This window comes from Monomorium pharaonis, chromosome 5, assembly GCF_013373865.1.
Source record: "Monomorium pharaonis isolate MP-MQ-018 chromosome 5, ASM1337386v2, whole genome shotgun sequence".
Lineage (NCBI taxonomy): Eukaryota > Metazoa > Arthropoda > Insecta > Hymenoptera > Formicidae > Monomorium > Monomorium pharaonis.
Window position 1 is genome coordinate 8,762,050 of NC_050471.1, and position 12,607 is coordinate 8,774,656.

The 12,607-nt window shown below is 35.8% G+C and overlaps 3 protein-coding genes across 5 annotated transcripts in view; 1 reads left to right on the forward strand and 2 right to left on the reverse strand.

Annotated features, from left to right (window-relative positions):
* LOC105830720 (mitotic spindle assembly checkpoint protein MAD2A) overlaps positions 1-12,607 on the forward strand; it is a 212,624-nt gene that overhangs the window by 154,675 nt on the left and 45,342 nt on the right. The window lies entirely within an intron of this gene.
* LOC105830721 (protein vein) overlaps positions 1-12,607 on the reverse strand; it is a 359,320-nt gene that overhangs the window by 152,617 nt on the left and 194,096 nt on the right. For both annotated transcript variants that reach the window (XM_028192643.2, XM_028192642.2), the window contains exon 2: positions 7,033-7,195. In XM_028192643.2, coding sequence (XP_028048444.2) covers positions 7,033-7,195 — 163 coding nt within the window. The remainder of the gene's footprint in view (positions 1-7,032; positions 7,196-12,607) is intronic.
* LOC114255002 (protein lap1) lies at positions 793-3,741 on the reverse strand. Of its 2 annotated transcripts, none has more exons than XM_028192644.2 (4): positions 3,337-3,741; positions 2,632-3,265; positions 2,236-2,519; positions 793-1,128 (listed from the first exon to the last, which is right to left on the reverse strand). In XM_028192644.2, exons 2-4 carry the CDS (start codon positions 2,989-2,991, stop codon positions 897-899), a joined length of 876 nt encoding a protein of 291 aa, XP_028048445.2. In that variant the 5' UTR covers positions 2,992-3,265; positions 3,337-3,741; the 3' UTR covers positions 793-896. The 2 variants fall into 2 exon arrangements, with proteins under 2 accessions (XP_028048445.2, XP_036142713.1); XM_036286820.1 differs by having other exon boundaries at positions 2,632-2,985; positions 3,141-3,741.

Consider the following 12,607-nt stretch of genomic DNA (forward strand, 5'->3'; position numbering starts at 1 on the left):
GCCGGGAGTAAGCTGGGAGTGAGCGAGGAGTGAGCCAGGAGTGAGCCAGGAGTGAGCGAGTGAGTGAGCGAAGAGTGAGCCGGGAGTGAGCGAGGAGTGAGCAGGGAGTGAGCCGGGAGTGAGCCGGGAGTGAGCCGGGAGTGAGCCGGGAGTAAGCCGGGAGTGAGCGAGGAGTGAGCGAGGAGTGAGCGAGTAAGTGAGCGAGGAGTGAGCAAGTGAGTGAGCGAGGAGTGAGCGAGGAGTGAGCGAAGAGTGAGCCGGGAGTGAACCGGGAGTGATCCAGGAGTGAACCAGGAGTGAGCCGGGAGTAAGCCGGGAGTGAGCGAGGAGTGAGCGAGGAGTGAGCGAGGAGTGAGCGCGTGAGCGAGCTGGCGAGTGAGCGAAGAGTGAGCGAGGAGTGAGCGAGTGAGCGAGGAGTGAGCGAGGAGTGAGTTAGTGAGTGACTGAGTGTGTGAGTGAGTGAGTGAAAAAGGGTGCAAGGAAGGGAGCAAACGAGCGAACGTAACTAGATAAATATGTAGCTAGGTAGCTAGGTAGCTAGATAGCAGTAAGTATGCAAGTAGGTATGTATGTTGGTATGTATGTATGTAGGTAGGTATGTAGGTATGTATGTATGTATAATTAAACTTTAAATTTTTTTATTTAAAATTACAGAAGACGTTTGATTAATGTAAATGAAAGATAGAGAAAATCAAATTGCAATTATTATTATTTTTAAAGTAAAAAGTCAAATAACGCGCGCGCAGCGCGCGCTTGTAATGTTCTAGTAATTATAAAAATTAATAAAAATTAATACAATAAATTATTTTAAATTAACGTAAAAAAATATTTATAGCTAATTTAAATATTATCTTATTAATTATGAAACATCTGATTCATTATTAGATATATGAAGATTAATATAAATTCACTTTACATTCAGGATAACAATGGAAAAATTCGAATAGCAATTCGTTGTCTAATAGATCGGACAAGTCGTTTATCACATTATGAGCTAATAGATCTGAAGATAATAAAATGGCTGCATGTACATAAGAAGTCGTGCATAGATCTTTACAGTGGCTACAAGTTTCTATCATATTTCTTCTTGCATATTCCTCCACTGCAATTGATGGAAATCTTGTAGGGCTACAAAAATATTAATTTAGCTTATTACATAAAATATAGAGTAATTAGCATTAGAGTAACAGGTTGTACGGTATGCTAAATTTTTCGCTAAATGTATTTTACTAAAAATTTTCTCTTTAATTCCGATTTCATTTTTTCGTAATACAAATACAAGAGATACTTATCCATTAATAATATTAATCTTTAACATAAATTTCTCATTACTATTATACTATTGTATATGTATATCACGATGTTAAAAAAATTTATATGGATAATATATACACATTGTACTAATTACTGATTAATCTTTACAATTATTTAAAAAACATAACCTCTTAATAAGTATAAGTTGAAAATTCAACTAATTTTGACGCACAAAGAATTTTTTGTATCATAATATCATAACTAATTTATTGGCTCTTATTATGTGATATGCGCCATAAAGATTTTTCTTAGTGTTTAGTGCATCTAAATGCGTCATTTTCATCTACATATTTTACTGATGCTCAATACAAAGAATTTGTATTTTAAGAACAACACACATATACAGAAAGAGAGAGAGAGAGAGAGAGAGAGAGAGAGAGAGAGAGAGAGAGAGAGAGAGAGAGAGAGAGAGAGAGAGAGAGAGAGAGAGAGAGAGAGAGAGAGAGAGAGAGAGAGAGAGAGAGAGAGAGAGAGAGAGAGAGAGAGAGAGAGAGAAATCTTAAAACTACCATATAAGAAGAATGTTTGATGTCATAAAAATTATATTTCTTGTCTGAAAAATGAATAGTTATTCTATTCATTTTCAATGAGTACAACACGTAAAAACCAGTCATGATATTAACAGGCATAATTAATTAAATTTCAGAAATAATTGATTTTAGATCTATGTTTACTATGGTCTTCTTACTCAGTATATGTAGTGTCTATTATAAATATTATATATAAATGCTGAATGATTCTATTTGAACGGTTTGTATACACACATTTTAGATTAGAAATTTAAAGTAAATTACTCTTAAAATAAAATTATATGAAATTAAATATGTAGTTTTGCAATTTTTTTGTTCTTTGAAGTTTTGTTTTGGAAAAAAATTGGTTTATATACATATACGTATGTAACAAAGCAAAAAAGCAACAAACCTGTAATGTTGCAATAGCATCTTTGATGCAAATTGAATAAGACGTGGTATTTCTATTTTATATATCTCATCAAAGTCAAATGGATTCATTGTCATATTTATGATTTCTAGTTTTACATCAAGGAGTCTTGCTGGTAAATATGATAACAAGTTATGTGACACATCCAGAATTTTTAGACTTTTTACATTTCCAATGTCTTGTGATAAGTATTCCAATAGATTATCACTAACATTTAATTCCACTAAAGAGTTTAAATCCCAAATGTGTTCCGATAATTCAAGAAGCTATAAATAATAGTAAATTGTTGATAATTGTAACATGCTATTAAATGTTTATTCACACGATAAAAGTGATTTTATCAGTGATTCTCGTGATCTTAGGTACAATATAACGTACCGAATTATTACTTATATCAAGAAAAAGTAAAGTTTTCTTAATAGGAGATTGGTTTAGCCATAACCACTCATGATCACTCAAGCGATTCTGCGATAAATTAAGTTGAAGAATAGACAGAATGCCGAACTCCTTTGGCAATTTATCAATTTTATTATTTGATAAATTAACATTTGTTAAATTCAGCCATTTTGTTATATTGTTAAAGTTATTACAGAGAGGATTGTAAGATGATAAATGATAAAATGTTTCGTTCTTACATTTTTCTTCTTCTATTTCTTGAGTTCTTTTTAAAGTTCGGCATCTTTTAGATGTCGGATTTTCGAAAGATGCATGGTGTTTCTTAGTATTGTCATTCTGCATTGAGAAATATTACTTAAAGTTCAAGATTATTGAATAGGTAATGTTGCAAGTTCAAACTAGCATCAATATTTTTAAGTATATAGTTTCTGAAATTAATAACTTAACAACAAGAAACAAAATTAATTTTTATCATTACATTGTGAGCTCACCATTATGTTAAGATGACACCAGCCTCATTGTAATTATGCTTGAACAAACTAATAAATTTTATAGATGTTTTATCTTACTAATGCCAAAGTTGTAAAAGATATGTGAATACTTTGTTTCAAATTTCCTGAAAAAAAGTGTGAAAGTTACGCGATGCAATATATTATGATATTTATTTAATATTTTAAGGATACAAACCTGCGTGATTTAAGCTTTTAACGGCTTGCCACGGATAATTACGAGTTATTTTAGAAACTTTATCTCACTTTTAGTTTGAGAAATCTGATTTCATTATCTTCACATTAAGAAGAGCTTAGTGTGTCCAGATTCTACTATCTGATACTCATTACCTTTCTTGTTGAAATGTGTTTGCAAAAGGTTGTAGTTATTCTTAAGAAACGTCATGCCGCTTTCTAACTTATTATATTCTGTTATAATGTTTTGTCGCGAGGCTCGAGGCTATATTGTCGAGAATATTTTGGTTATTGTTTATCGACAGAGTCAAGTATACAATGTTATGAAGATCAATACTTTAAATTGAAAAACATAAATTAAACCTTAAGCCATTTCTTGGAGATTTATAAATAATTATTAATAATATCTCGCAATTATATAAATTATTTTAAAGATTATTTTAAAATGTTAAAATAGAACGCTTATTAACATTGTATATAAAATTTTTATTAAGTACACCGCAAGAATTTATAATTAGAAAATTTTATAGTCACTTTTAAACATATTTAGGATTTATGCTTCGCAAAATATTAATTAAAATATAAATATTCATAATAATTTATATTTGTTAAAAATATATTAATAAGATATTTTTATTTACGGATTGTTAAATTACGCAAGACAAGATGATTTTTGAACATTGAGAGTCAGAAACGCGGAAAAGGACTGCTGAGCATCGTGCGCGAGAGATTTGCAAGTTACTTTAACACTTCCAGAGAATGCGTGCTGCGTAAGAGCGACTTCGGGAAGCATGGTCTCGCCGAACGTGGTCCATTTCTATCATAGCTGGGATATAACGGGTGGCCCGGTGAGAAAGGCGGGCTGCGGCGAATTTATGGCCCGCTCCGAGATTATTCCGAGACTTACGCGCCGAGGAAAGCATCGCGCTAAACAAATTTATGGTACGCCCGAGATTATGGTCGACGAGAAGTAGCTGGAGAGCTCCCGGGCGAGTTTTCCGAATCGAAATTCTGCGCCCGTCTCAGCTGTCTTCTCTCTTTTCCTTCGGACGGAGCGGTGCGCTTTTACGGAAGCGTCGATCGCGCGGCAGGATATCCTCTCAATTTATTTTCTTTTCGTTAAAAAGTTCTACTCGCGCTCGTAAATACACAGGACCTAATATGAGGCAGACTCCTACCGTGAAACATGCTGCAGTTGTATTCGAAAGAAGCGTCTACATCGAAAAAAAAAAAATGTTTTGTTTGGTGTTTGCAACAAGTTTGTATTTCGTATTCTTTTGATCGTTATCTTGGTTAATTAAAGTAATAAAACCTGCTTTAGAGTAATAGTCTGACAGCTTTCGTACTTCGCAAAGACATATTGTCGATTAAAAGTGTCAACAGGTTATAATCTTTTTTTATACCTAACATATATAATGTCTCGCGGTTACGCATTGTTGTCGGGATAACTCGACTGTCGTCGGTAAGTAATGTAAATCAAAAAGCAACATGATTACCGATCATGATTAAATTTCATGATGATTGATCGTTCATACATGAGCGCGGAGTTTAACGCACAAAAACTTGCGGGAAAACAAATTTCTATAAAAAACATTATTTATCATCATTGTGAATATAATCCGCAAAACGCGATTAAATCGACAGGTGGCAAAATAGCCAGGAAAATATGATGTATTATAAGAGTTTAATAAGAAGCACAGCCATCTCTCTCGCTGTAATGCCGACTGGAAAGAGAGAAAGGAAAAAAAAATGGAGCGGTCAGCACGGTAGCGTGATTGCATAAATTGGTATCACGAAACCGGCTTCATCCTAATCTAATGACTTAATCTAATGACTTAATCTAATATATCTAATGTCAAAATAGCGCGCAATGATGGCAATTAGTGTCGTACGATAAATCAAAGGCAGACAGACATGCAGCGTTTTAGCGATTACATCGGGCTCGCTTGTAATGATCGATGAAAAACGTCGCGCAATGAACTTCAGCTAATGTCATGATTGATTGCAAACGGATGTCGCATTCTGTAGCAGCAATTACGCTCACATTACATTACGCGCGAGTGCGAGCGTGTGGTACGTTCTTCGCGCACTTGTTGAGTACGATTGATTTGTGATTGGAAAAAAAAAGTTATTTTACAGCTTCCAAGGCCTGTCATCGTAAATCTGGAAGCATTTTTACTACGCAACAAAATGGCTGAATAAATAAATAACGTTGTACAATATATATCTTGGCAATACAAATTTTTAGCTTTTTAGCAAATTGCTACCAGCATAGAAACAAAAGTAATTAGAATTTTCATGCAGAAAAGAAAGATTCTAATTAAGCTAATAATCCTAACAATCGCGAAGTAACTCTGCTAACTTTTTAATGTCGCTTTTTTAATATACTGTACGCAAGATAATGTTATCATTCCCGAAATTATATTTTACATTTGTTTATCGTATAAAAAAGTAAATATTTTATGTAATTAACATTTTTTATTTCTTTGAATGTGTTTGAATATTTGAATAAATATTTGTAGAATATATTGTACCAACTAAAAAAATATATCGTGTTATTATAATAAAATCCAAAAATTCGAATAAAACACTTATGTTTGGAATAAGATAATTTAGATTGGTATTGATATCAATAAAGAGACACACTTCACTCACATTTTTTTAACAGTACAGTATGTTCAAAAATCTGCGACGTTGTAATATACGACATTGTACAATGCTATACATTTCTTCGACTACGCACACGTCGCAATTTTCACGATGATTGCCTTTTACATTTCATTTGGCTAAGTGCGCGAGAATTGGCCGCAAGCTGTTTTCGAGCTTGCTAAACGCAAGCGAAGTTGTCGCGACATCACTTGCAATTCGAAGTTCGAAAGCTCGTTAAAATCTATCGAACTACGAGAAAAGCATACATTGCTCTCTTCTTAACTCTCGTAGTTTCTTAACTCTCGTAGCGAGTAAATTGCTGTTCTTTCCGCAACTTATGTTGTTGTCACCACTTTGAAATAAATAATCGTATTTTGTTCAATTGATGTTGCTAAATGTTTTGAAAAATTGATATGTATCCAAATTAAAATGAATAAATATATATGTTAAATTTGATTAAAAGGTAATTCCAATAAATGATAGCGTTGCATTTATTAAAAAGCTTATTCTCTTTTAATTTGTATAAGATATTTATTACCAGTTTTTCGCTTTGTCAGAAAATCTAAAAATTGTTTTAAAAGGGAACGTTAGTTCTTTTATTTTGTTAAAATATCATTTTTACATATAATTGTAAATTATTTTTTCTCATCTGCTTCTTTTATGTTGTTGAAAGAACAGATTATAAAAGCAATCTTTATAAAATACAAATATTCCAAGCGCTATCGCGAAAGCTGTCACGAAAACTAAGAACCGATCAAAATCGCTCCATCCTATCTAATAACGAAAACTATTCTCGAGGCAGGTATCCAATAGTGTATCGATAGCGCTCGAAGTTGTGGGGTGGATTGTCGAGCGGGAACAACGTACTCTCTGTTATTGCGGATACCTAGAATTAACTGCTCGCTGTTGCCTGAATAGTTTCTCCGACGTGTTATTACGGAGAGGTAGCCGAAAGCTGACGTTGAAGTGGTGCGAGGAGGGAGGGCGGGGGGGCGGAGAGGAAGAGGAGAAGCCGCCATGAGCGTGCGGTTAATGGTAAAGTCGAGCTCACCGTTTGTGCTGAATCCTGAGGCCTCTTCGAGGGTGCAGCGGTACACCGTCCTTCAGCCAGTGCACTCTTGGGGGCGGCGAGCCCCTTGTCCTGCATACTAGCTTCACTTTCTCCCGTAACCTCGCTATCGAGTCCCTGAGTTCGGACAACGTAACTTCCCGCACTGAAATCAAAAGTTACAATCTCGTTAACGCCTCGCTGCAAGAGCTCGCGTGATAGGGAGCTGTAGTTAATTCGTATAATATTTAGGCTGAGGTTGCGAGATGTTTAAATGGTGTTCTGACTATGAGAGAGAGAGAGAGAGAGAGAGACATCTGCATAATTAACATTTTATAAACTCGTTAAAGTTCTGAATTTATGTAGAGAATTGTTACATAATGTTTAGCTGGATTTTGGAATACAGGATACAGGATAATACAAAATTCTTTTCTCTCCTATTTCACGCACTGAAAATTTTTGGTACATGCGATTCGTGTTCGCGGAATGGAATGGAAAAAACAGCGAGAACGGCGCGCTTTAGCAGAAGGTATGGTGTAGAAGCAGCTCTTCCTTTCGACAACCGGATATGGCTTTCGATTTTGGTAAAGGCTGCCGTGTCGCGTTTCGGGCAGAGGCCGTGCGGCACATCGATAGCTTGGCTACCGAGTATCGATTTACTATTTCGTTGTGCACTAGAATGCGGGAGCAAAAACGATCTGCAGGGAAACATGCGCGCATAGGCGCATGTGTACACGATCCGCGTCACGAATATCTCTCACAAACTGACGTAATATCCTTACTTGACATCCAATCGATTGCATGCAAAAACTGCACGAGCAAATGTAAATATTTATTAAAATCATACGGGAAAATCTGTATAAACGTGACATTTTGTCGCATCTGACGACAATTTAACTCTCTTTTCATAATCTTTCACAAAATCTCGGATTTAAATCCCAGATTCAATATTTGTAACAAATGAAAGACTCTTATTACGCAATCGTATCCGCCTGAAGTTTAAGTCGCGGAAAAGCAGAATTTCAAAATCTCTAATTATTCACAAATTGTTGCTGTCTCGATATTTTTGTCGAGAAGAAAAACAAGTTAGATTAAAAAAATATATATCATACGTCTAAACGGGCAAAAGCGAGGGAGCCGCATGACGCCTTGTATGTGAGCTCGCGTATAACTTTTTTCCGACGTAAAATATGATCGTGCGAAACAAAGCGACTTGACACTCGGATATGGGGTATAAATGAAGAGGAAAATTTGCGTTAATAAAAACGGACGGTAGCCTGTCCTGTCCCAAGATCGCGTGATTTCAAAGGCACGATATATAGAATTCCTGGTGAAAATGCAACGCGGGGAGGGAGGGGGGGGGACGTTCAATGAGCTCTCGTCTATTATATTCATGTCGCATGACAGGGAATGATAATAAGGCGCCGTTAGCAAAGATTTCTTTGTCAGACTCTGCGTGGCGCGGGACGTCGCCGTCGGCGTTTGATTTATTATGTTTTCACGTGCATACGGCAATCCCATTCGCTGCAAATATATTTCTCTTCGTGTCGCGTGTAAATAAAACTGATGTCGCCCCGCAGATGCGTTTGAGAAATTGAACGTGGATAAAGTACCCCGTTTTTTTTTTATAGTTTAGCGAATACTGACCGTTTGACCCCCCCCGCTCATCGCTCATCTCGATATAAAATCCTGACGGTAAATACATCCTAACTGAGTGACGCATAATTAAAATTGTGAATCGATAATTCGATCGGCGAGATAAACTCTCCGAAAAGGGTTACGTCTCAAAGGGTTTTGCCCCGCACGTTGCGCACGCAACGTGAAGTTAGAAATCACTCCTCGAGTTTCCGCTAAATCAAATTACACAATCGCTGACTGAGCAACTGGAGCAACATAGTGTTGATCTTCTGGAACAATTTATTTACGAGGGACTGGCACAAATGCACAAGTTCTCGCAGAATTACAGCTGTTTAAACGCACCGAGAGCCGGCGAATAAGTATAATTTGTATATTTTTCGCGGTAATTGAGTTGGAGAAGTTGCAGTTACGCTTCGTTGTCGTGGTTGCTCGGATATTTGCTCGTAAATTCGCCGTGGCGCTTTGTCGAAGGCGTAATCGATAGGATTCGATTTGCATAACAGATTCTTCACTTAATTGGGACACGACACACCTACAATTCCTTTGATTTAAATCAGTCGTCGAATCGCGGAGGGGGAGGGGGAGGGGAGAAGGGGGGAGCAGACGGAAAGGTAACTTTGTTGAAAACAACGCTCTTTCACAATTATCGATATCACGAACGTAACCATTTCTCCAATGACAAATAATTACATGGGATAAGTGAACCAGCAAATGATCAGTTACTAAAATATATCAACGTGGAATTTATATTTATTTTAGTGATTACACATAAAGATAATACAATCATATCACTCGAAATGCGAGGGGGCGTGATACGCTTCTCCATATTATTCTACACGGTATTACATTAAAATCGTTAATTGACAAATCCCGCACATCATATTTCATTATCCTCTCTCATTTTCAATACGACAGATTACGCGGATGTGCGTGCGCAAAACTTGAGCAAACGCGGCAACCACGGCGAAGCGGCGGCAGCCGCTATATTTATTCGTCGCAAACGTCGCGTCGTCGGTGGAGTTCTCGCGCTTGATAGTTAAATACATTAGAACTGCCATTTGCGAACGTACCGGCGCCGTGCCGCGCCGCGCGGCGACTGAAAACTATGCGAGATAATTGTGTCACGTTGAAGTTTATCGAAAACACGGGCGCGATCTGATTATCTTTGACGCCGCCGCGGAAAATGCCTACAGCGTTTAATATGTCGCGCCCGACGCGCCGCATAACAGACGCCCATGTAGACTCGCGACATATGAAATACAGAATATTACGGTTCTGCCGAATGGGAGTCAGCGGTTTTGCGTCTCGGAGCTCCGCCAGGAGCTTATTAGGATCGTGATGCGAATGCACGTCATTTTAATCCGACCATCCTTCGAATAAGCGGCAAAAAGTGACCTGACAATTTATGACGTTTGTTAGAATATTAAATCATTAGTGGAGCTGTCATTCGTTTAAGTAATGAATGCATATGAACGGGTCATATAATTGAATATCCTGACTATTACGTACGAGTGGTAATGTGTGAAATTATTAGAGATATGCATTTAACATTTCTATCTTGTCGCGGAAAGAGAAAATAGAAGGGAATTTATTATGTAAAGTAGCTCAATTCTCATTGAAAACTTAGTATCTCAATCTCTAGTAATAAATAATGATGAAGTAGATAAAAAACCTGTAATGTGAATAAGTAAACGTGCAGATTTTTCGCGTACAAATGTACAGTGAATTTAATCAGGGCGTAACGAAACGGTTCAGTCTAATGATAGTTGTCGATGTCCTCTAGCGACAAACTGTGTTATTAAATCCTTGTTCAAAGACACGGATTTCCCTGCCGCTTTTTATTCGCCTGCCATCGAATAGGCGCTTTTTCTTTGTGAGAAGCTACATTCGGCGCGGTTCTGAGATAGAAGCGAGAGCATATGGCTGAAAAAAAGTAGAATAAACTTGGTGAAATGATATTTTATCAGCATAATGGTATCGATACTCAAAATTAAATGAGATTATAATGTAATTTTATTATTCTCTTTCATCTTCATCCGTCGTTCCACGTTCGCAAGGATATAACATTTATTTTTGCATGTAATAATTAATTTAAATCTGTCACATATATTAGCTTTACTACCTTTATAATATGAATTATAACAAATTAAATCCCGATAAAATATTTTATTTCACGTAATAGATTAATAAATGTGTTTCATAAAAATAAATAATAGTATGATTATAATATTACATGGATATGCTGAGTTATATAAATACATATATTATGATATGCATTAAAACGCATTTAAAAAATTCCTTTAGTACATTATATTAATTTATGCTTATCCTATTAAATTAATAGCCTACTTATTTTTTTATTCTTTTCAATTTTTATTAGGGAAAAAGTGAGATTTATCTTTTAATTTTAAGGCATATTCCTATTTCTCTTTAAGCCATTATGCACAATGTAATGATACTTTTATAAATAACACCATAAGTAATAAACATTTCATAACTATCTAGAAGAGGTTAGAATCGATTGAACAACACATTAACGAATAATTTGCAAAAAAGAGTTTTTAATTTGAAATATAATTGTTAACAAAGTTATCGTACAAAATGTAAAAGAGAATACGTAAATACCATCTTTCCTCTGCGTATCTCAATAGGTTTAAGTGAAGTTAATGAAATGTCAAAGAGATATGACAAGAAAAAAAATATTTCCTCGGATTAGGAATGTGAGCCGCGAGGAAAAACCTATTCGGGAGCGATTGCGCTGCAACGAAGCAATCTCAGCGCGTGTAAAAAGCGCTGTAATGCAGTCACGACGCTCGTCATCGCCATTCCGCATCGTTGGTCGTGACGGTAAACGGTGATCGCGGCAAAATTTGTATAATGCACAGCGCTAATAATCGCGCTGTATTTTTTTGCGTGCGATATTGAACCGGATTAAGTCGTGCAATGCTATTTGCTCCCGTTCCGTTTGAAGTGCTTTTACGCGTTTCTCTTGCTGAAATCGGAGTGAAAACCGATCAGTTGTTGCGGTTGATGCAGTGTCTGAAATTCACTTCGAAGGGATAGAGGATTTCGCATTTGATTCTCGATATTCTATTCGTTTGATTAACCGATTACGTATCCGCAACATACATAAAACACATGCATAAAATGTCAGTTCTTCGAATGCAGATCGAATGCACAATTTCTACGCGATTTACTTATATATTATTTATATTTATATATTTATAATTATATAATTATTTTTATCGTATAATTATTTATATAATTATTATATTATATGTATTGATTATTTCTATATTTTTGAAATTATTATTTTATATTAATAATACAAAAAACAAAAATGTCGATATAATAATATTAAAAACATTAAAAATACAAATAATTAATTTAAGCATATAACAATATTGATATGTAAAATATTGATATAAAATAAATAATTACCTCTTGTAATAATAAATGACAGGAAGAATATAAATTAAAATAAAATAGAAAATACATAAACTATTATAAAGACATATTATGCATATTTTTAACGTTGAGATAGCTGTAATTATTTGCATACGTGAAAAAGCACATACGTGCATTTGCATTCAATCGCATTTAAATACGAAGAAAAAAAAACAATACAGAGCCACGGACGGGATATAAAAAGAAACGTAAAACGGACGATGAAGAGAGGCGGAAAGATGGACACCCACAGAGAATTCCCATGACAATCCCGCGGTGTTCGAAATGTCATTTAACTATTAACGGATCGATGCGACGCCGAAATTCGAATTTAAGCGACGGACTCGATCGGAATGGAATTCGGGACTGCGAGGATTTATGCCAGAATTTTCCAGTCGAAGGACCAGGCGGACTGACAAAAAAAGGGATGATGAAGCGTCAGGTGCAGAGCGCTAGATAATGATGCCCGATGCGAATCAACCTATCGAAAATG